The sequence below is a fragment of the Lichenostomus cassidix genome, chromosome 1 (genome assembly GCF_008360975.1).
Source record: "Lichenostomus cassidix isolate B80296 chromosome 1, HeHo_3.0, whole genome shotgun sequence".
In the NCBI taxonomy this organism is placed as follows: Eukaryota; Metazoa; Chordata; class Aves; order Passeriformes; family Meliphagidae; genus Lichenostomus; species Lichenostomus cassidix.
Window position 1 is genome coordinate 84,969,303 of NC_139479.1, and position 19,878 is coordinate 84,989,180.

The following is a 19,878-nucleotide window of genomic DNA, read 5'->3' on the forward strand; positions in this document are numbered from 1 at the left end:
AGTCATCGTCATCTCCTGGGCCCTATTTCTTGGAGATTTGAACCTAAGTGTCCAGGTGGAATTAACACTGCATTTTTGCTCTGAAAATGTCTCCTTCCCCAGCTCTCTTTGCTTTCATAAAAACATCTGTAGGGACTATCTCTGAGAGGTCTCTGCAGGCAGATTATGCCAGGTTATGAGAATGGGAAGAGCAGGAGATGCTAAGAATTGTTCCCTCCTTCCCCCAGCCCTGCACCTTCTCCTCACATCTAAAATCTCTTCCCCATGCATCCTTTCACTTCATTCTAGAACTTGCAAATGGATTGAATCCCACCCAAATGATCAAGAGCAAACCTCACCAACACCAACCTGCTATCTCTATCTGCTCCTCCAATCCTTCCTAGCCTGACCTCATTCTACCTGTAGACAACACAGAGACAATTGTGTTGGGAGGCCTTGGGGGTCTCATTAGTATTAGTGTGTGAAAGATTGATGATTTAGCATGTGCCCTTTCTGCAAAGCACAACCTGAGTCACAGCCATGGCTTGGACAATCAAAGAGCATAAAACCCCAAGAACTGTCCCTCCTCCACAGGTAAAGCTTGTCCTTGACTGTGGCTCCCTCTCTTCATCCCCAATGGTGCCGTGAGCTCCCACTGGACTATGTGTCCCATACCTGGAAACTGGGCTGCAAAGGGACGAGTTCTGAACCCCTTGGGACTTGGGGAGAGCAACTTTAGTCATGGAAGATGACCCAGTGGACCCTCTGCAGTTTTGTCTCCCCAGACTGGAGTTTTAGTGTTGCCTTCAGCAGTCTCAGAGTCCCACCACTGCTGCACTGTCACAGCAAACACCAGATCTGCCAAAGATGGCACTGAACAGGGACAGAAGGTCCTATTCTGTCCAGGTTTGAGGCAGATAACACAGTTATCCTCTTGTTTCCTCCACTGTTTTCCTCTAGTACTTGCTGTGCCTGAGTGCCAACACATCAGGGGTCACCTCTGGTCATCTGGGCACCAAAGGAGTGATGCAGCCTCCAGGAGCCACTTGCTGGATGAAGCATCCCACACAGCCCACCCCTCTCATTTGGCAGTGGGGTTCATACCTACCTGTCTTTGTACCCACGGACAACCTTCTGGATGAGGATGACTTTGTCCGTGATGGCTTTGTCTCTCTCAATTTCCAGCAGCATGTCATGGTGGTCCTGTGGGAGGAAGCAACACAGCACCAATGTCTCAAGCTCTCCCTCTGCCTGACATGTGGCAGGAGAGGGTGGTACAAGACCCTTCTCCAGGATAGCTGTTCAAAATAAACTCTTGGGTCATTTCACATCCCAAGTGTTACCCTGCTCACTGGGAAAATCCTAATGTAAACTCTAGTGATCTATAGTCTTCATTCCCAAATGAACCAGGTCATCCAGAAGCAGCTGCAAATGCAATACTTCACAGTCTGAAAACAACCAAATTACATTGCCCTTCCCCACAGAGCTCCCTCATACTGCTCTCAGCCATGGGAGCAATTCCTAGGAGCACTGGAGAGGTTTGTAAACAAATTCCAGGCTGCCTGGGTCTCATCACTTCTTCTAGCCAAGCCTCCCTACCCTAAGGAAGAAAACAACTCCTTGAAACACTGAATTTCCTTTGCCCTGAGGCTTTCAGATGCACCAATCCAAGCTTATTCTGATTCCTTCCATGCTGTGTGTGATTCAACTTTCTTTCCCAGTCATGGTAAGCTGAGCCATGCTGCACTGGGTGCAGCAGAGGCAGTTCCACGTTTCCTGCTTTGCTCGACCTCCCGCAACCCCTCGAGGCCTCCCAATTTCTCTGTTTCCTGTCCTGACAGCTGTGAGATCTTGATAACAGGCTCTGGAAAGTGCAACGAGTAGGAACAACTTCTGGGGAAGAAATGGGGGTGTTTGTGCTAGCAATGGGATTTGGGGGATGAATTTAGGTGTAAGCAGACAGGGTTTATTGCTGAGATTTTTGCTCCAGAGAAGCCTTGTCTTCCCAGAACACCACAGGAATGGGTTTGTAAGGAAAGACAAATATATATGGTGCTGTAGGGGACCTGCAGTGTTGGACTGCTCTGTGTCAGCTGGACTGATGCAGAACAAGAGACTGCATCTTGGGTTGCACAAGGATGTGCAGAAAGCAAAACAAGCCTATTGTGCTCACATCCCTCTCACTGCAGGGCCCTGCATGGGCATCCCTCCTGCTGCTGTGCCTTTTGGGGGAAGGCAGGAGAGGAAGCTGAACAGCTCAGCTCCAAAGAGAAAAGGCTGTGCACTGGATGTGACCATTTTTGTGTCCATATGGATTTATGAATGCATCAGTGCTGACACAGTGTAAGGACTTCCTCCTGCCTGCTGCTCCTAAACTAGCCCCAAATGTTCTGCCTCAGCCCAGGTTCTACGGACTGACATGCCAGCCCAGAGACCATGGAAAAGGGTCATGTCTTGACATGGAAAGGAAATGGTAGGACACGCCTCCAGAGGCAAGGATCCAAGATGGCAGGGGGAATGTGGAGAACCACCCACCTTTAGAAATATCTTTGTCTTGCCAATCTGCCAGTCGTCATCCTTCCCCAGCACTGCTTCAGCAATGCGCTGGCATGTCCCACGCAGGTCACCCTGACAGAAAAGGGGTTGGGATTCACCAGAACCAGACTCACCCATCGCTCCTCCCAAGCCCAGTGTGGACCTTTTCTGGTCCCAAATCCTGCAGTGTTCTGCTAATGATGTTGTTAGGGCTTTACTAGCACCTCATTTAAGATGAGTGAGAGGGACAGGCTGAATATGGCTACCTGTCCCTGCCATGTCCCTGTAACCATTTTTCTTTCACTTGGAAAGCGCAGAGCACCACTATGACACTTGGGGATCAAACGCTGCATAACTGTTTTGGAGAGGATGCACACCCCATGAATAACTCTGGAGACTCCCCAGCAGAGAGCAATCATTACCTCTGGAAGAGAATTCTCACCTGCTTGTACGCTGGCTTCACCCCAGGCATGAGCACCCGGTAGCGGTCCACGAACTCCACGAAGGTGTAGCGGATGGGATACCCAGCGCGGCGGATGCGGATGGTCTCCATCATCCCCGAGTACCTCAGCTGACGGACGCACAGCTCCCGATCAAACAGCTGCACAGGTTACAGGACACAGGGCTTTGGTTGCAAATCTTTTACGGCTACTTCATTGTACTTATGGGCAACTATGTGCTCCTACACAAGGGCCTGATGAGGCACAGACTGCTAGAGACAGTTTTGATTTTTTTGTGTGGTTTGTTATCTAATTCATCCCACGCCTTTCTCTTGGACTAACCAGAACAATAGTCAGAAGCAGCAGCATGGGATGATGTACAGACCTAGAGAACTCCAGCCAGCATCCCGGTACAAACAATTTTTTTCCCCCTAAAGCACATTTTAGAAGGAAGTAAAAGTTTTAGAATAACAAAGTAACAAACAGTCAGGACTTTCCACTGACCTTTCACTTCGGCCATCCCATTTCCTATCACTATCAGTATGTTTTCCTTCAAAGGCAGGGACAGAAAATGATCTCCCAGAAAATGTTTTCTTTTGCATTCACCCTGCACAGCTCTGTGTGCCTTTATCTGGGATTTCTTTTCCTTTGGATTATTAAACAAAGGCCAAAATTAAATTTAGCAAGGAAACACATTTCATATGACACTGGAGTCTCTGATTCAGTGTTAGCTCACCCACTCATTTCTTTAATGGGAAGATTAATTTCTCTTTGTCCGATTCTTTCAAACTTGGAGCTGTTTTACTGTCCTACTGGAAGTTTTGTAGACAAATAGGTTGAACAGAGACTTTTGGCTTAGCACTTGCAAGAGCTGATGAAATACAGACTTCCTATGCAGGACACAAAATACCAGACTGAATTCCAGACATCCAGGTGTAAAAACAGCTCAGAGTCAGGGTATTTGGAATAATTTGTTAACATCAGTTCAGGACGTACATCTATTTCTCAACATTACCTATGCTCATAAAGAAGGTCTTGTTCTGATCTTTGCTCAGATGATAATCACAGATCAGACAGAATGTTAAATATTTATCAAAAATATTCCATTAACAAGCTACCAGGTGCCTTTTTACTCTCAGCAAAACCAGGATAAGAACACAGTAAACAGATCTGAGAGAGCCACCAAACCTTTTGCTCTGCATAATATTAGGTTCCCTGAACAGCACAAATAAGTTTCGGCAAACACTGCTTGTACGTAACAGCACTGAAATACAGTATTTTATGCTTTTTTGCACTCAGGTGATCTTCGCTAACAGACACTGACTTTAGATAAATCTCCAGTTCTGGCTAGATCAACTTTATTTATTAAATAAATCTCTTCCTTTTCAAGCAGTATCACTCTTAATCCTGGTGAGCTCACAGCATCAGTGTGTGATCCTGCAAGGTGCTGGAGTGGGATGAGGGCATGCAGCACCCACCTCATCACCTGCCTTCTGCTGCAAAACTCAGACTCCCCTCCATGAGCAGTTTGTGGTCGGGGGATTTTCAGTCCTCTCCTTCCTTTTCTTTTGCCCCTAAAAGTTTGCCCCCATAATGTTCATTGCTTTCGAAGCAAATCACTGTGAATTGAAGCCAAATAGCTGCTTTCACTTTTCCACTGTACTATTTTGCCTTTTTTCCCCTTCTGCTTTTAGAAGCATGCTTTTGCAATTGATAAAAAAACCAAAAAAGCAGTGGAAAGGATCAAACAGGATTTAAAATGAGGGAGATCCATTCGGAGCAAAGATTTTCAGGAAAACACCCATGGGAGGATGATTTTTAGAAAGTGCTGGAGCTAAACCCATAGCTCAGCTAAAGTCTCTGGCAGGAAGGTGCCTACCCCCTATGGAAACAGGCATTTCCTATAGGATAAAGGGCTGCAGGGAAAATTCCTTGAGATCGTCCTTGGGAAGAAAGGCAGCTTCCCCTTGCAAAAAGATTTGGGGTGCTGTGGGAGTGCAGAACAAGTGCCTGATTTTTCCAACCCTTTCATGACTCTATTACTTGCACAACAGGCTGTGGGCTGGTTTTCTAAGTGTGCAGGGTCAATCCTGACTTGGATTGCCCAAACGAGTTTTGCCCAAAGGAGTTTTGCCAGTAGCTCCAGGACAAAATGACCCTGCACACAGTCCTGTACAAAAAGCAACCAGGAGAGAAAAGCACGACTTACCATGGGCTTCTTGTACTCATTGGGCTTGATGCAGCGGACAAAAAAAGGCTGGCAGACGCTGAGAGTCCTCATCAACAGCTCCAGGGAGCGCTTGAACTGGCTGCTGAGCGTTGGCGAGCGTTTCCTCGTCTCTGCTCCCTGCAAAACCGCAGCGGAGTGCGCTCAGGAAATGAAAGGATAACAGTGCCTTTCCCCTCTGGCCACGTCCCCAGGAACCTCCTGCAACAGCCAGGCCTGGTGCAGGGAGTGGGGCCAGAGGTGGCTGAAAGTTGTGGCAGGAGAGGGGAAGGGCAGAGCTTGTGAACTTGCAATGGCCAGGCCTACTCCATACGGTTTTATGCAGGCAGGAAAAGCACTGTGATTTAATTTCTCCTGCTTGAACCTCTCTGTGTGACTGGAAAACCAATATTCCCTATGCAGAGTCATGAGGAAGATCTGCCCATACAAGCAAACAGCCACTTCTGGGCTATGAAAATTCTCTGTGTTACAGCTTGGGGCAATGCATCTGTCCAGGGATGCTCTAAGGTGCAGTATGGGCTTCCCTGCCCCCATGCATTGCACCATGGGCATGCCAAGCCCTCTGTCATAGTTCTTCATGTCAGGCTGAGCTCTTCCTGCTCCCTGGAACAAGGACCAGAGACCCATTTAGGGTAAAAAATAATCCAGGGGAATGCTTGCTGCAGGGTTCTGCAACAGTTCCAGAAACTTCTGCTGAGATTCCTCAGACTGTACTACCACACATTCGAGTTGCTTTTGGAAAAGAATATTAACTAGACTAAACGAGGTGGGTATTTAGGGAGAATCAGTATGATCTGGAGTATTTTTCTTGGTTTAGCTCCCTTGGTTAAATTAATAACCCAGTCTTTGTTTTGGGGCGAGTGTTTCCCTTAATAATCCCTTCTCCCTGCTCTGGGAAAACCTTGTTAAGCCACCTCCAAATGAAGTCTCTAGCCCATTTCATGTGCCAGCCACTATTACCTGAGCTCATTACACATCAGCCACAGTGGTTCTGTGTGTCTAATGGGTTCTGGTGTTCAGGAACCTTTGTGGGGCAGCAGGTAATGCTGGAGGGTTGGAGGAAGAGTTTGGTAACAAGATGCAACTACCTCTGAATTAAAAACAGGGTGAACTGTGACATGACCCATGACATGACCTGATGCCCCGGGAACTATGAAAGGGAGGATTCCAGCAGGATTTTAATGCATTTTTCCTCTAAACATCCTCTTCTTTGCAGGTGGTCACGCCACATATGGAGTCACAAAATCCTCATCTGCACTGGCCTTGCTGCCATGTTTTGCAATATTTGCATATTTTTGTTGCCATGTTTATTTCTACTTCTGCTAGAATCTTTACACGTGCTTCATTGTATAGCACTAATAACCTTCAACACTTCCACCCCGCAGAACTGAGGAATTCCATAGAACCACAGAATAGTTTGGATCATAAGGGATTACAAATTCCCTCTAGTCCAACCCCTTTGCCACAAAGAGGGAGTTAACACAACTCAGGTTGGATATGATGTTCAGACAAACCCAATCAAGACAAACACAAAGTCATCATGGAATTCCAACAAGAGAAAACCCAGCTCATGCAAACACCACAAAAACCTGGCCTGCTTGTCAAGAAGAGCATCGGGGTCTACCAGCGATCTCTCCCAGCAAAATCCTCAACTGAAGGACAAACTGCTAACAAATCTAGAGTAATTAATGGATACAGCTGCTACCTGCAGAGCACTGTAGAGTCTGATGCTCATATTTTGTCACAGATTTTCTCAGGAAAAGGCTGTTTCAGCAAGAATTCTGTTTTGAAAGCCTTTGATGAATGTTTTCTTATCACTTTGCTAATTATGCACAAGACGTCACCTCTGTGAGATGTGGAAGAATAGCCACAGGGGTTAGAAGCAGCAACAGATGCAGGAGCAGGGCTGGCAGTTGGCAACAATTGCATGTTAGCCAAATTTTAGTCAATTTGGGCTTGGCTGGGAGAGATCATTTTTAAGCCATGGTGTTAGGAAGTGAGCAAAGCCATATACAAGGGTCTACAAGGGAATGCATTAGTGGTTTGCTCCCAGACAGCAAGAAATGCCTCTCCAGCTTGCTGGTGCCTTGCATTTCTTTCCTGCATGCATCCAGATCTGGCAAAAAGCAGTGGTGCCATCTCCATCCTTACATCTGAGAGCGTTTTGCTGGGAGGGGTTGGAAGGAAGGGACAGTGACCAGAGAGCAGCTTGTCTTCCTGTCCAAATAATCAGAGCAGTCTGGCCCCTCCCCTGTCAAAACCACATCATCCTATTCAGGGATGACACTTCAGGGCCTGACATTTGTGCACAGATCCCTCTCAATGGTTGCCCTATTGGCACTATTTGGGCTTTCAGATACACAATAAATACTCTGAAAAGTTTTTTGCATGAGCTTCATCCTTCAGGGACGTGTGACACCAGTCAAGCAATTCTGGCTCTTTCTGCTTCACCTCAAGACCAGCTTGGAGAGAATTATACTTCTTCCCTTATTATAACAAAATGACTCCAAAAAAGGAGTGGAGTAGGCTATCAACACAGCCTAGCAAGGCACTGAAAATACAGGATTTACTGCAGAGGAGAAGCACTTTTTTAGCTAAACCCAGACCAAGTCCTCACAGCCTGATGGAGAAAGGGCTGATACATTCTGCTTTTCCCTGGCCAAATACATCTTAGCTTTCAAACTCTGAGACTGTAACATCTTTGGGACTCAGAGTCTCTCTTCACTTGTGTTCATACAAAGTGCAGCAGAAGGGAGGATGAGACCTGTGTGCCATGGGGAAGGGTGGGCAGGACTCACAGGTGCTGTACCCCAGACTGGGGCACTCAGCCTGTGCTCAACGTGACAGGAGGAAAAAACCCAAAAGCAGATAAGAAAAACAACAAGAAGAAGAAAATGAGATGATTTACAGAGAAGGAGCATGCATAAAAGGGTTTGGAATGATGTGCAGACCAGCATAACATCCAGACATGCTTCAATTCCGCTTCTTTCTGCCATCCCAAACCAGTCTGAACCTTGGAGGTGCAAACACATACATGGCTGCTTGCAGTAACACTCAGACAAAAGGCAAGGAGAATGGCAACTACAAGGAGAAATGTCACTGAGCCAGAAATGGTAAAAGCTATTCCTTCTGTCCCCTGCACTTTCTCCTCCTTGAAGGAGAAGGTTGCTGGTGCACCAGAAACACCATCAGGAGATGGCAACCTGCTTCAGTGGAAGTGCAGAAAGATGAAATACTTGAGGAGAGTTAGGGAAGGAGAGCAAAGCGTGTGCCGTCAGTGATAGTTTGGGGAAAAGTTCTGGACAAAGGACCATCCTCCCATCTCTTTAGGATTATAAGGTCACTAAACTGGGCCATGCCAATGTGACCTGCAATTTTTGAGAAAAATGATGCTTTTTCTTTGCTATGTTTTTATGTGAAATGGCACTGGGGCGGCCTTCCAGTGACAACTGAAAGCTGAAGCCAACTCATCCTGCAGTGTCATATAGTGAAGAGACAGTCTGTCTCCTAAAGGCTGTGCAGTCTGGAAAGTGCCTTCTAATGCGAAGTTGACATGGGCTACATAACCCTGCCAAGTATCACTATTTTGAACTACAAGGTTATTGATGTGTATTTTATATATATATATACACACACACACACATATATATATATATATAATTTTATCTCAGCTGTTCCACCCTTACCTCAGTGTCTAACAAAAATAAACAATTACTATTCATTAGAAACCTACAAAACATGAGGCTTAGTTGTAGGATCAACTACGACAACAACAAAACTCCCGTTTCTCTGTATCTCCTTCTGACATCTTCATTGGGAAAAACTGGACTAAACATTTCAGACAGATTTTGTACATTTCTCTCCTGGATTTAATCCCACCATAGAATCACAGAATCATTAATATTTTGGGTTGGAAGGGACCTTAAAGTTCATCTAGTTCCAGCCCCACTGCCATGGGACACCTTCCACTAGACCAGGTTGCTCAAAGCCCCATCCAACCTGGCCTTGAACACTTCCAGGGATGGGACAACCACAGCTTCTCTGGGCAACCTGTGCCAGTGCCTCACCACCCTCACATGGAAGAATTTCTTCCTAACACCTCATCTAAACCTTTTCTCTTTCAGTTTAAAGCCATTCTCCTTGTCCTATAACTCAATGCCCTTGTCAAAAATCCCTCTCCAGCTCCCTTGTATCCTAATTCAGGAAGGACTATTATTTTTGCTACAACCCTACAGCAAGGCCCAATGATATATTCAAATATAAACAGTTTTAACCATGATACAGAGGGGAAGGAGTCCACCTCTAGAATGAATGGCTTTCGGTCATTTTGGGACAGATCCTCCTCATTGGAATTCCAAATTCAAACATTCAAGATACTGCAGAAGTAAGAAGGGTTGAAATTCAGCCCCATGCAAGGATCTGAATTTTGAAAGTCAGGCTAATCCTCTGGCTATCAAAGGGTTGTGAAAATGTGAACAGAGTCACAAAGCTAATATCATAAAATCTTTAGCACACAATATGCTACCTTATGGCCAAATATCTAGCAAGCAAGGTTTGGGAAGCTATCAGAACCAGTCAGCAGATGAGATGCAACAGAACAGACCTAAAAAAGGTGCCAAAAGCCTGTTTTTATGATCATGACAAAATTTCATATTGTCTTGTCTTTGAAGGCTTGGATCTGAGGACTCTCCTGAAGAAGGACTAACCCTCCACCTCTGAAAATGATGGCATTTCCAAACAACTCCAGAAATGCAATCCAGGAGTTTCTCTTTGCATGTGAGCTGTTTTGCTGCAAAAAGTGCAAAACTGGGCCAGATTTGCTGTTGTTTGGAGGACTAATGTCCCACTGAAGCCAATGGTGGCACCATGGTAAACAACAGCCAAATCCCAGATGATCCACCTGAAGTTATTTAAAATTATTCAAATATCCAAAAAAAAACCCTCAGAACTTTGGCTCAGCCTGGTTCTGATTTTATCCAAACCCAATTCCCGTCATTAAAAAATTCTTCTGAGTTGAATCCTAGAATTAAGTGACACAGTCACGCACCTGTACCTATTCAACAAGCTGTAAAAATGCTCTCCATCACATTGGTCCCTTGAAATGGATCCTCTATAAATAGCACAGGAAAAGGAATAAACCAACAGGAGTAAAGCACAATCCTTGCCAAGGAGAGGTGAGTATACAACAGAGGAACTCATGTATTCAGTTTACCTTTGGTGTGGGTGTGGGCGAGGGCGACTGGCCAAATGTGCTGGATGCATAGCCACAGAGAAACTACACGAAGCACAGGTAAAAAAACAAAACACAAAACAGAGACAGAGAAGAGCAAATAGTGAAAAGAAGGAATAACTGAAATGGAAGCCTGACATTTTTAGTCTTGGAGGTCCAGCTGTAATATATCTCATTTACAAAGTGCATTAATTCTTAGATTTTTGTCTAACCCGCTCCCGGCTTTTCCCCTTTGTCTTGATGTTCACTTCTCAGAAGCTGAGGGAACTGCCAGTGTTCAGCTCTTGCTTCCTAGAAGCAAACTTTCTACATTTTTAACTTCACTTGTTATCCATCCAATTTCAGCCATTCCCACTCTTCTTCCTTACACATCTCTGCTCTCAATACACAGTGATAGGGAAGGTGCCAGGGACAAAACACATTTTCACAAAAATTCTAAAGAAATCCCTCTATCCCTCCCTCCCTAAAATCAGGTATTTTTGATAGAATTTAAACTTTTGCCAAGGGGAATGTTCCCCCCTATTTCCTATTTGCTTGTCCTTTTATGGGGTTCCATCCTCCACTGCTCCATCTACCTGTTCCTTGAGCAAGCAGTGCTGCCAGACCATACCAGAGGATTCCTCAGAGGAATGGTGTACAACTCCCACTCAATCTGTAATTTCACCTGGCACCACTCAAAGCAATGTTCCCGTTCAGCAAACACATACAGATAAACCTCTGTGATTGCCATGCATAAATGAGACTTCACAGTCCCATGTGCTCCAGAAATACCCAGTTCACCACACAGGTTTCATTGTGCACAAATATTAGGTATTTCAGGGACCAAACAGTTACTACAATATTCAAATATACACTCTCAACTGGTTTTCAAATCACTCAGATCTATGGCTTTCTCAAGTTTCTGGAATATAAGGACATCATTTAAAAGACTGAATGTAAAGCAGATGTGGACTTGCTTTTTCCTGACTCACAAAACCCTAAAAACTCATCAATAAGCTCCTGATGACCAAAGTTTGTAAGGTGTTGAGCAAAATGCCTCATGATTTGATATAGCCCTTAGCAGAGCAGCCACTTATATCTTTTTAAGGGAAGATGTTAATTTTGATTGACCAAGCCTGAGTGTCTCTGGAAAGTTCCTCCACAGATTGCCTCACTGATGTTCAGGGAAGGCATGCACAGTTCCAAAACATTCCAAAGACACTTCACCACAGACCGTTGCTACATGCAGTCAATTTCCACGACCCAGGCTCATTTGCTCCGTATTTTGGGGCACATGTCCTAAAAAAGGGGCTGCAAACATTACTGAACTTTGGTGGAAAGCAATGGCAAAAGCATCTCAGCCCCATGTTGGATCCTGCTTGTCTGAGAATTTTTGTGTGGTGGTGTTCAGGGAATAAGTGCTCTCCAGGTTCATAATGACACTGTGCATGACATGGGGAGCTGGTACACAATGTTGGCTCCTCTTCCAGTTCCATGACAGTCAGGCTAAAAATATCTCATTCATAAAAGAAAACCAGACATGATTAAAGTACCAAAGCACAGAGACCACCACTTGGGACAGATTTTGAAGATGTCCAGGGGAACTATAAAAAATACCCCAAACTGTTTATGTTAAAAAAAAAAAAGTGTTTTGATGCTTTCAAAATTTTCAGTCCTCAGGTCCTAGACAACATCCAGGCAGACATCTCAACTTCGCTATTATATCCTTCCAGCATCTTTTAAAGATGCTTTAGTAGGTGTCCCTGTGAGAAAGCCTGTGTGACTGTGTAAACACTCTCATGGACTTCCCAGAGTGCATCTCTGCTCTGCCCAAAGAAGAAAGAAATCACTTCCAAGGTCAAATGAAAGCTTGTACCAATATTAAAAAGCAGCGAGGAATAAGCAATAAAAAGCAAAGTAAGCGGCAGCACTGATGCTAAGGGAATTAGTGTCTACTTCAACAGGAGTATCCACATCTGAGGATAGCTCTGAGCCCACCAGGAGTGTCATGCCAATTGGTAGCTTAATTGGGGTTTATAAATGTTCTCTTATTCCTAATGAAGTCAAAAAGATAATGATCATTAATTTCAGCATGAGCAAAACTGAATGGCTAAAGGTTATGAACAAGACATGCAAAAGAGCATATTTAAAGAAATGTCTTGGGAATGTAAACATTTCTTTCCCTTAGCAAGTAAAAGATTTCAGCACTTAAACTTGGCACTCCTGAAAGCCCCTAAGTCCCTTGGTCCATCAGTGGCATTGGCTGGCATTTGGAAATGGGACTCCGACTGCCAAAAAATGTGTTTGCTTTGAAAAATGTTATCCCCATACCCTCTACAGTCCCATGGCTCTGACAAGGGAAAGACTGGGGGATTTGGCCATAGGGACTGACCTGTATAGACTTTCAGATTCTGCATGACTGATATTTTAAAACACTTCCTACTTTAATTTTGGGAGCAGGGCTGAGTAGGGAGATTTAGATTTTCAACTTACTCAAGAAAATACACATTTGTGTTATTAATGGTGAAATGGTAACTAATCTCAGCATTTAAGCTGTTATCCCAGTAATAAATGCTCAAATTTTTAAAGCAAAAATTCTGCCTTTCTCTAAAGCTTCAGGGCACACAGTCCTCTCACACTGAGCATGGAGTAAGCATATAACCTCCTAGAGGACTGGGATGTGAAAAGGGAAGCTTTAAAGTTCACATTTCATAATTGGTGTTTCTTCTCTCTGCTGTTGTAAAACACAACTGATCACTCCAAGTCCTGCTGCAGTGCTTAAGGACCAGCAATTCTGTCCCTTTGTTCTGCTCTGATCAACAAGGATTCGGTTTTTACTAGGACTCATAGAAAGGCTTGGGTTTGAAGAGACCTTCAAGACTATGTAGTTCCAACCCCCGAGCCATGGGCAGGGACACCTTCCACTATGTTCAGATTGCTTGAACACCTGAACACCACTTCCAGGGATAGGGTATCCACAGCTTCTCTGGGCAACCTGTGCCAGTTTCTCACCACCCTCACAGGAAAGAATTTCTCCCTAATATCTAATCTAAACCTGCCCTCTGCCAGTTTACTTCTCATTCTCTTATGCACACATCTGGACGACCCAACTGGAAGGCACAGTCCTTTTTCTCTCAGATTTCTACAATCACGAACCTAACTGTTGTAGAATTTCTACAATCCCTCTCTACACAATTCAGAGAGGGGCAATCAAGGCAAAAAAAATAAAGAAAAAAAAAAAGAACCTAATGTAGTGAACTGGGAGTGTGAGTGTGGACGCTCCTGTGGCACTGCATTAACACTTTCTGATGGTTGACTCTCACTAACAGGTTTGAAACACCCCAAAGAACATCAGAGCAATATGACTCTGCAAATCTTCCACCCCTTCCAGGAACACCCCTCCTCATGAAAAAGATCTTCTCCCGCCTGCATTACCATTGCCACATCTGCTTGGAAGATCTGCTTGATGAATTTGTTTTTTGAGGAATGCACCAGCTGAATGATGTCTCCATGCAGCGTGTCCCTGTTTTTCTCCAAGAAACCTAGAGAAATAATGGGACAACACATAGATGACACAGTGCAACATGGGCAGTATGTGAGCTGCAAGCAGCTTCTGGGTTGTTGGAGTACTGGATGCTCTTGGTGAGGTAATGGCAGTAATGAGTGGGCAGAGAGAGAGGGACCGTGAGAAGGAAGACAGAGGCACATCTTCAGACTGGATTGAAGATGCAGTGGTGCAAAGCACTGCCATTCTGTCACAGGCACACACAAATGAAACAGCACCAAACTCTGCAGCTCAGGGGCACAGCTGGAGGGTCAAGTCATTGCAGCCATGCAAGAAATACACTGATACTACTGTGGTCTACCACTCTTCCCTGCTCCAACACCGCAGCAGCTTGTCTGCCCACAAACATCCCCTCACCCTCTGCAGTGCCCCTGCAGCTGCCCCATACCTTTTGTTTCGTAGTAAACAATTCCAGCAAAATGGTTAATGCCAAACTGGGTTTCATAGTTATTCTTCGGAGGAATATAGTTGGTGTTCAGCTTGTGCTGGGAGTTCAGCTTGTGTAACATGGTGGCATCTGTACCCTATGCATGCATGAAAAGATCTGACATTTAGCCAAGGCTATTCCCATTAAAATAATTTTCCAGTCAATAGCACATTTCTTTTTCAGTCTTGGGTGAAATGTGTATTCATTTTGAGAAGTAATGTGTTGGAGAGGATATGTCCAGTGCAGAAATCACAGAAATTGATTAAATGTCATTGGTATGTAGCGCTATATTCAAAATAGTGCTCCAAAAGGAGTATATTTAACATTATTTTCTCTTAAACTTTGCCAATAGTTTAAGAGCCTCTTGAGCCTCTTGCAGGCATATTTTCCCACAAGAAATACTTGTTTTAGCATGGTTATGATGCTGATGAAAGAAAATTGTGAGCAATAAAAACTATATACAAGCAGGCCACTGGTGAATGCGTGTTTGTGGCTGAGCAGATCTCTCACAGGGTGCCAGCATGCAAGTGCAAAGGGGATAAAATCAGGAGAGTCACTGGCAGCAAGGCTGAGCCCAGAACACACCTTAGGGAACTTGCTCTCCTCATCAATGAGGGAGATGATGTTCATAGGCTTGATGGCAATCATGTCCAAGGCATCCTGGTTATCAGTGAACTCGATGTGCTGCCAGTTGATGTTCTCCAGGTTGTACTCTTCCTGCTCTAGTTTGAAGACGTGGCGCACAAAGAACTGCTGCAGGTTTTCGTTTGCAAAGTTAATGCAAAGCTGCTCAAAACTGTGGAGGGAAGGTCAAGAAAAGGTCACTTTAAATCCATCATGGTTAATTTTTCTACAACTCTCTTCACGCTTGAAGCAATACTCTCAGACTTTGTCAACCACTCAGTAAGGCTGCTGTTGGCTTAGAATTTCCTTATTGATTCAGACAATCAATATTTCTACCAAAACAATGCTATGTGTGTGGTCTAAACCAGTTTAGGGACTACATTGTCTCCTGCAAGTGATTAGCTCTGATAATCTCTCATATAGAAGGAGGCTTGGTCCAGCCCACTCCAGTTCACTTTAGGAGAGGTGAAAGGATGGCAAGACCTTGAGGCTGGGGCTGGAAAGGAGGGCTCAAACCTGGTTTTCCTTTTGCAGGCTCCATACCTGTTCACAGTGAAGTTCTCAAAGCCAAAGATGTCAAGGAGGCCAATGGATCTCCTGATACTTTTGAGTTCCTGGGAGGGAGGTCTGTAAATTGCAGCATTGATCTTCTCCACAATCCACACAAAAAGTCGCCCATAAATTCCCTGCAACATCCCAAACATGGAGCTCACTGAGACAGTTCAGCAGTGTGTCCTGCTAGTCTGTGCCACCAATTCACCCTTGATGACACAGGTTCTCCTAAAGCATGGCCAACAACCAGACAGTCCCTGAGGATGTGCTCCCCAATGTTTGTGCCTGACTCTTGGCATGGTTTAAAGCTTCAAGAATCATTATGTAAATCGAGGAAAATAGACCTGAAAGCCTACCTAAAAGACAACTGAGAGTAAAACCCCAAATTTCGATAGTCCTAAATTTTGGATCTATGGGCTCATGGTGAAGCCAGACAGTCCTTTACTTGGTTTCCACACATTTCTCTCTACAGATGAGCAGAGCAGAGCCATTTTACCCTGCCAGAACATCTTGCTCACTTGGACAAGGTGCTCATTGAAACGTTGCAGCACTGGCACAACAGTTTGATTATTTAATGAAACAGATATTGCTGCTTCAGTAATTCCAGAACTTCACATTTTAAACTGTTATTCACTTGTATTTTATAAGCTACCAAGAGAGGAATCTAGTTCAAAGGCCTGCCACCACTAGAGAAGGCACTATCAGGATTTGCAGGCTAGCTAACAAATCAGCTTGATCTACCAATTCCCCACAGATAAAACGGGGACCCAAGCTGGCCAAAGCATGCCAATAATGCTTGCCTTGCAATTGTACATGTGGCTGCAAACAGCACAGCAGTGATGCACACTCACCTCGTCAACCTGCATCACCCCAAAGCCTCCAGTGATGTTCTAAGTGCTCTGATGGCTGCTGGACTGCTCTATCCCTAGCCCTAGTATTTACTGCTGCTTTCGTTCCCAAATCCTGAAATTCTGGTGTGAGTGCTAGAGGTGTTGATAGAGTTGTTCTGATTTACAGCAGCTGAGGATCTTTCCTGAAGCTGAGGTGAAGTCATTTCAGAGTGCTGGGTCCTTCTCCAGGTCCCCTTTGAGTACAGACAATCTCAAGCCCAGATTGCAACCCATTGCAAACCCCTAGTCTCAACTCCTTGTGCATCCCAACTAGAACATGGTTTCAAGGGCATCTGCTGATCTGACCTCACACAGGCACGAAGCAAGACACTTTTCCTGTGCAGTGGATGCTCCAGTCTCAGAAGGGGCAGATTTCCTCAGCTTATCAGCAGAAGGCATAAGGAGGTGCCCTAAGACTTACCTTTACAAAAGCGTCCCTCACATCCAGCGCTTGCTCCATGCTGAGAGGGGTGGAGACAGTCTCGCCCCTCGTGATTATAGTCCGGCTGGTAAGGCAGTTCATCACATCCTGAGGCTCAACCTGACAGAGACAACACCAAACACGGCTGCTGTACAGGGCAGGTACCTCAAATGATGGCACAGGCATTTTCAGAGAGGAAAATTAACATTTTTGATACCGTATTTTAATATGGAAAGTGTTCTTGTGGCTTAACATGAGATGTTAATGAGGTCTGGGAAGACAGGATGAGAAAGCAAAGCAAAACCTGCAAGGCTGTATGCCACCAACATGGATTAAAACTTTGCATCATCTTGACCCTTTTTCATACTTCTTTAGGGAAATGTCCACTCCCTAAATGGACAGAGAGCTGGGGATCATACTCTGGGACCAGCAGTGCCTATGGAGATGAGACAAGATGATGTCCCTGAGGGATCCCTGTTAGCTCTTGAGAAGGCCACTGAAGAATGCTCCAGCCACTGCATGGATGGTTTCAGTGAGGGTCATCTCACCTCACTTCAGATACACGGAGTATATATGAGATCTGTCTCAAGTACTGTTATGAACTTTCTTTAAATCCATGAGGGAAACACCCTACTTGAGGGACTGAGGAATTTTGGATGTCCTTTTTAGGATGATGTGCTACCAGACGGTCTGTTTCTCTCTGGTATGAAGCGGAGCTCAGATCATAGAATCATAGGATATTTTGGGTTGGAAGGGTCTTTTAAAGATCATCTAGTTCCAAGCCCCCTGCCATGGGCAGAAACACCTTCCACCACACCAGGTTGCTCAAAGCCCCATGAAACCTGGCCTTGAACATTTTCACAAGTGGAGCAGCCACAGATTCCCCCCACAACCTGTTCCAGTGCCTCACCACCCTCACAGTGAAGAATTTCTTAATATCTAATTTAAACCTGTCCTCTTTCAGTCTGATGCCATTCTCCCTTGTTCTACCATTCCTTGTCAAAAGTCCCCCCTTGAGCTCTCTTGTAGCCCCTCTAGGTACTGGAAGGGGCTCTAAGCTGTCTCCAGAGCCTTCTCTTCTCCAGGCTGAGCAACTCCAACTCTCTCAGCCTGTCTCCATAGAAGAGGTGGTCCAGCCCTCTGAGCATCTTTGTGGCCTCCTCTGGCTACTCAGCCCTCATGGAGACATCCACCTTCATGCTGCCAATGCAGGACACAATATGGCTTATCCGGGCCTTTTCAGCCTCCTGGAGCTGAAGGGGAGGCTGGCTCAGACAAAGCTTTGGCACAATACTAAAAACCTGGGATTGAATCAGAAAGGGAACAGCAGCACTGCAGAGCCACCGACCTCCAGCAAAGTTGCGGCAGTGATGAGCGATGCTGACTGAACAACCTCGCAGGCATCCAGGTTGTCATAGGTCCGAGCTGGGGAAAGAAAGGCAGAGGGAAAGCCATCAGCAAGGGACGTGTCTCTGCAGAAGGTGGATGGGATGAGGGAAAGGGTCTTTCTCCACTGCCTCTGTGTGACGTCCTGGCAAAATCTGGCCATCAGAAGGGAGAGCAAAGTCCACACATCTGCTGGCCTGCTGCTGTGTGCAAAGGTTCTGTACTCTGCTCTGCCAGACCAGATAGTGAAGAATGTAGAAATGTTTGTAACATCTAAGTGCTTTAGGCTTCTGCCTTCCAAAGAGGCTTTTTAAATCACTGTGTAATTTCTGACAGGAAAGCTGTTTAGTGCCTTTACAAAGGCACATCCAATCACACAGGCACCTGTCAAACACTCCATTAGTCTCTCCTTGTAGAACCTGAGTCTACTGAATGGCCTGTGGCCATATTCAACTTCACAACATTCAGAAAATGTGGATGTCATTGAGCACACTGCAGCCTAGCAGTCCTGCTGTGGGCAGGTGGAATTATTCCTCATTCCTTGTCCTTACATTGCCACAATAAGCACCTGAGTCCCTGGCATGGCACCATGGCAGGTGTTCTGGATACAGCCTTCCATCCCTAAGCTTGGCTCCCTCTCAGCATGCACAGTAAAGAGCAGCAGTGCACTGGACCATGTCCCTGTGTTTTGTCCTTTTACCTTCATACTGCAGGTTGCCCATGTGCAGGATGGCAGCCAGCAGCTTGGAGATCTCCCAGTTCTCCGTGTCAGTGAACATGAGGACCTTCATAGCGGAGCGAATGTTGGCGTATTCCTTGCTATCATCTCTGCCATCGCAGGTCGTGCAGTTCCCCTGCGGAGGCAAACAGGTCACACACTGCATGGGGCAAAGCAAGAGAGCACTGGGGTGTAACCCTAAGCTATCCAGGGCTTCCCCCCAAACCAGCAACATTTTATTTAAGGGATGATGCTGAACTTGTGGATCAGCTCTGCCCTTTGGCATGTTCTGTGGTTCAGTGCTCAGCCTTGTGACCTACACTTTCCCTGTTGTCCTCAGGTACCCTGTGTCTGACTGCCATCAGCAGAGGAGAGAAAGCTCTCTGAGATGGGGATAAAGAGCTGGAGGCTCCCACCGATACAGTTAGAAAGCTGGGTCCAACCCTGCTGATGCACCAGCCCTAATTACACCTGCTTCAATCAGCTCCTCTGGATATCAGCTCTAGTGTATAGGGAGTGGGGCTGGAGACTGCTGGCTCAGTCGAACACTTGGAGCACAGACAGCTCAGCCCCATATTCTGCCGAGAATGTGCCATCCAGGCAAGCACTCCTCTATGTCCATTACTGTCTTGAGAACATCAGGTCTTACCTAACACCCTGGTTACTTCCAAACGCGTGGTGTGGGCCCCACACACCATCCCATCCAAGCTCGTGTCCTACTTCACAGGAAATGTGGAAATAGCCTGGTCTAGACACAGGGATTAAGGGTTTCCACTAAGATTATGAGCCTTGTGGTGGTGAGACAAAGAGATTTCTCAAACCCTGTGGCTAAGACTCAAGAAGGTCATAACCAGCAAAGCAGCTCTTGGCTGCAGAACCACCTCTCTCTTCCTTCTTCATTGCTA

General features: G+C 45.5%; 1 protein-coding gene across 2 annotated transcripts in view; it reads right to left on the minus strand.

Moving 5' to 3' along the window:
• MYO7A (myosin VIIA) overlaps positions 1–19,878 on the minus strand; it is a 64,566-nt gene that overhangs the window by 29,805 nt on the left and 14,883 nt on the right. Inside the window, exons 8-19 of one of the 2 annotated variants that reach the window (XM_085066802.1) lie at positions 18,956–19,109; positions 18,218–18,294; positions 16,870–16,989; positions 15,550–15,692; positions 14,968–15,178; positions 14,344–14,479; positions 13,826–13,932; positions 10,394–10,456; positions 5,164–5,301; positions 2,957–3,115; positions 2,515–2,607; positions 1,088–1,182 (exon numbers count right to left, since the gene is read on the minus strand). In XM_085066802.1, coding sequence (XP_084922928.1) covers positions 1,088–1,182; positions 2,515–2,607; positions 2,957–3,115; positions 5,164–5,301; positions 10,394–10,456; positions 13,826–13,932; positions 14,344–14,479; positions 14,968–15,178; positions 15,550–15,692; positions 16,870–16,989; positions 18,218–18,294; positions 18,956–19,109 — 1,496 coding nt within the window. The remainder of the gene's footprint in view (positions 1–1,087; positions 1,183–2,514; positions 2,608–2,956; positions 3,116–5,163; positions 5,302–10,393; positions 10,457–13,825; positions 13,933–14,343; positions 14,480–14,967; positions 15,179–15,549; positions 15,693–16,869; positions 16,990–18,217; positions 18,295–18,955; positions 19,110–19,878) is intronic. The other variant, XM_085066810.1, reaches the window with a different exon arrangement.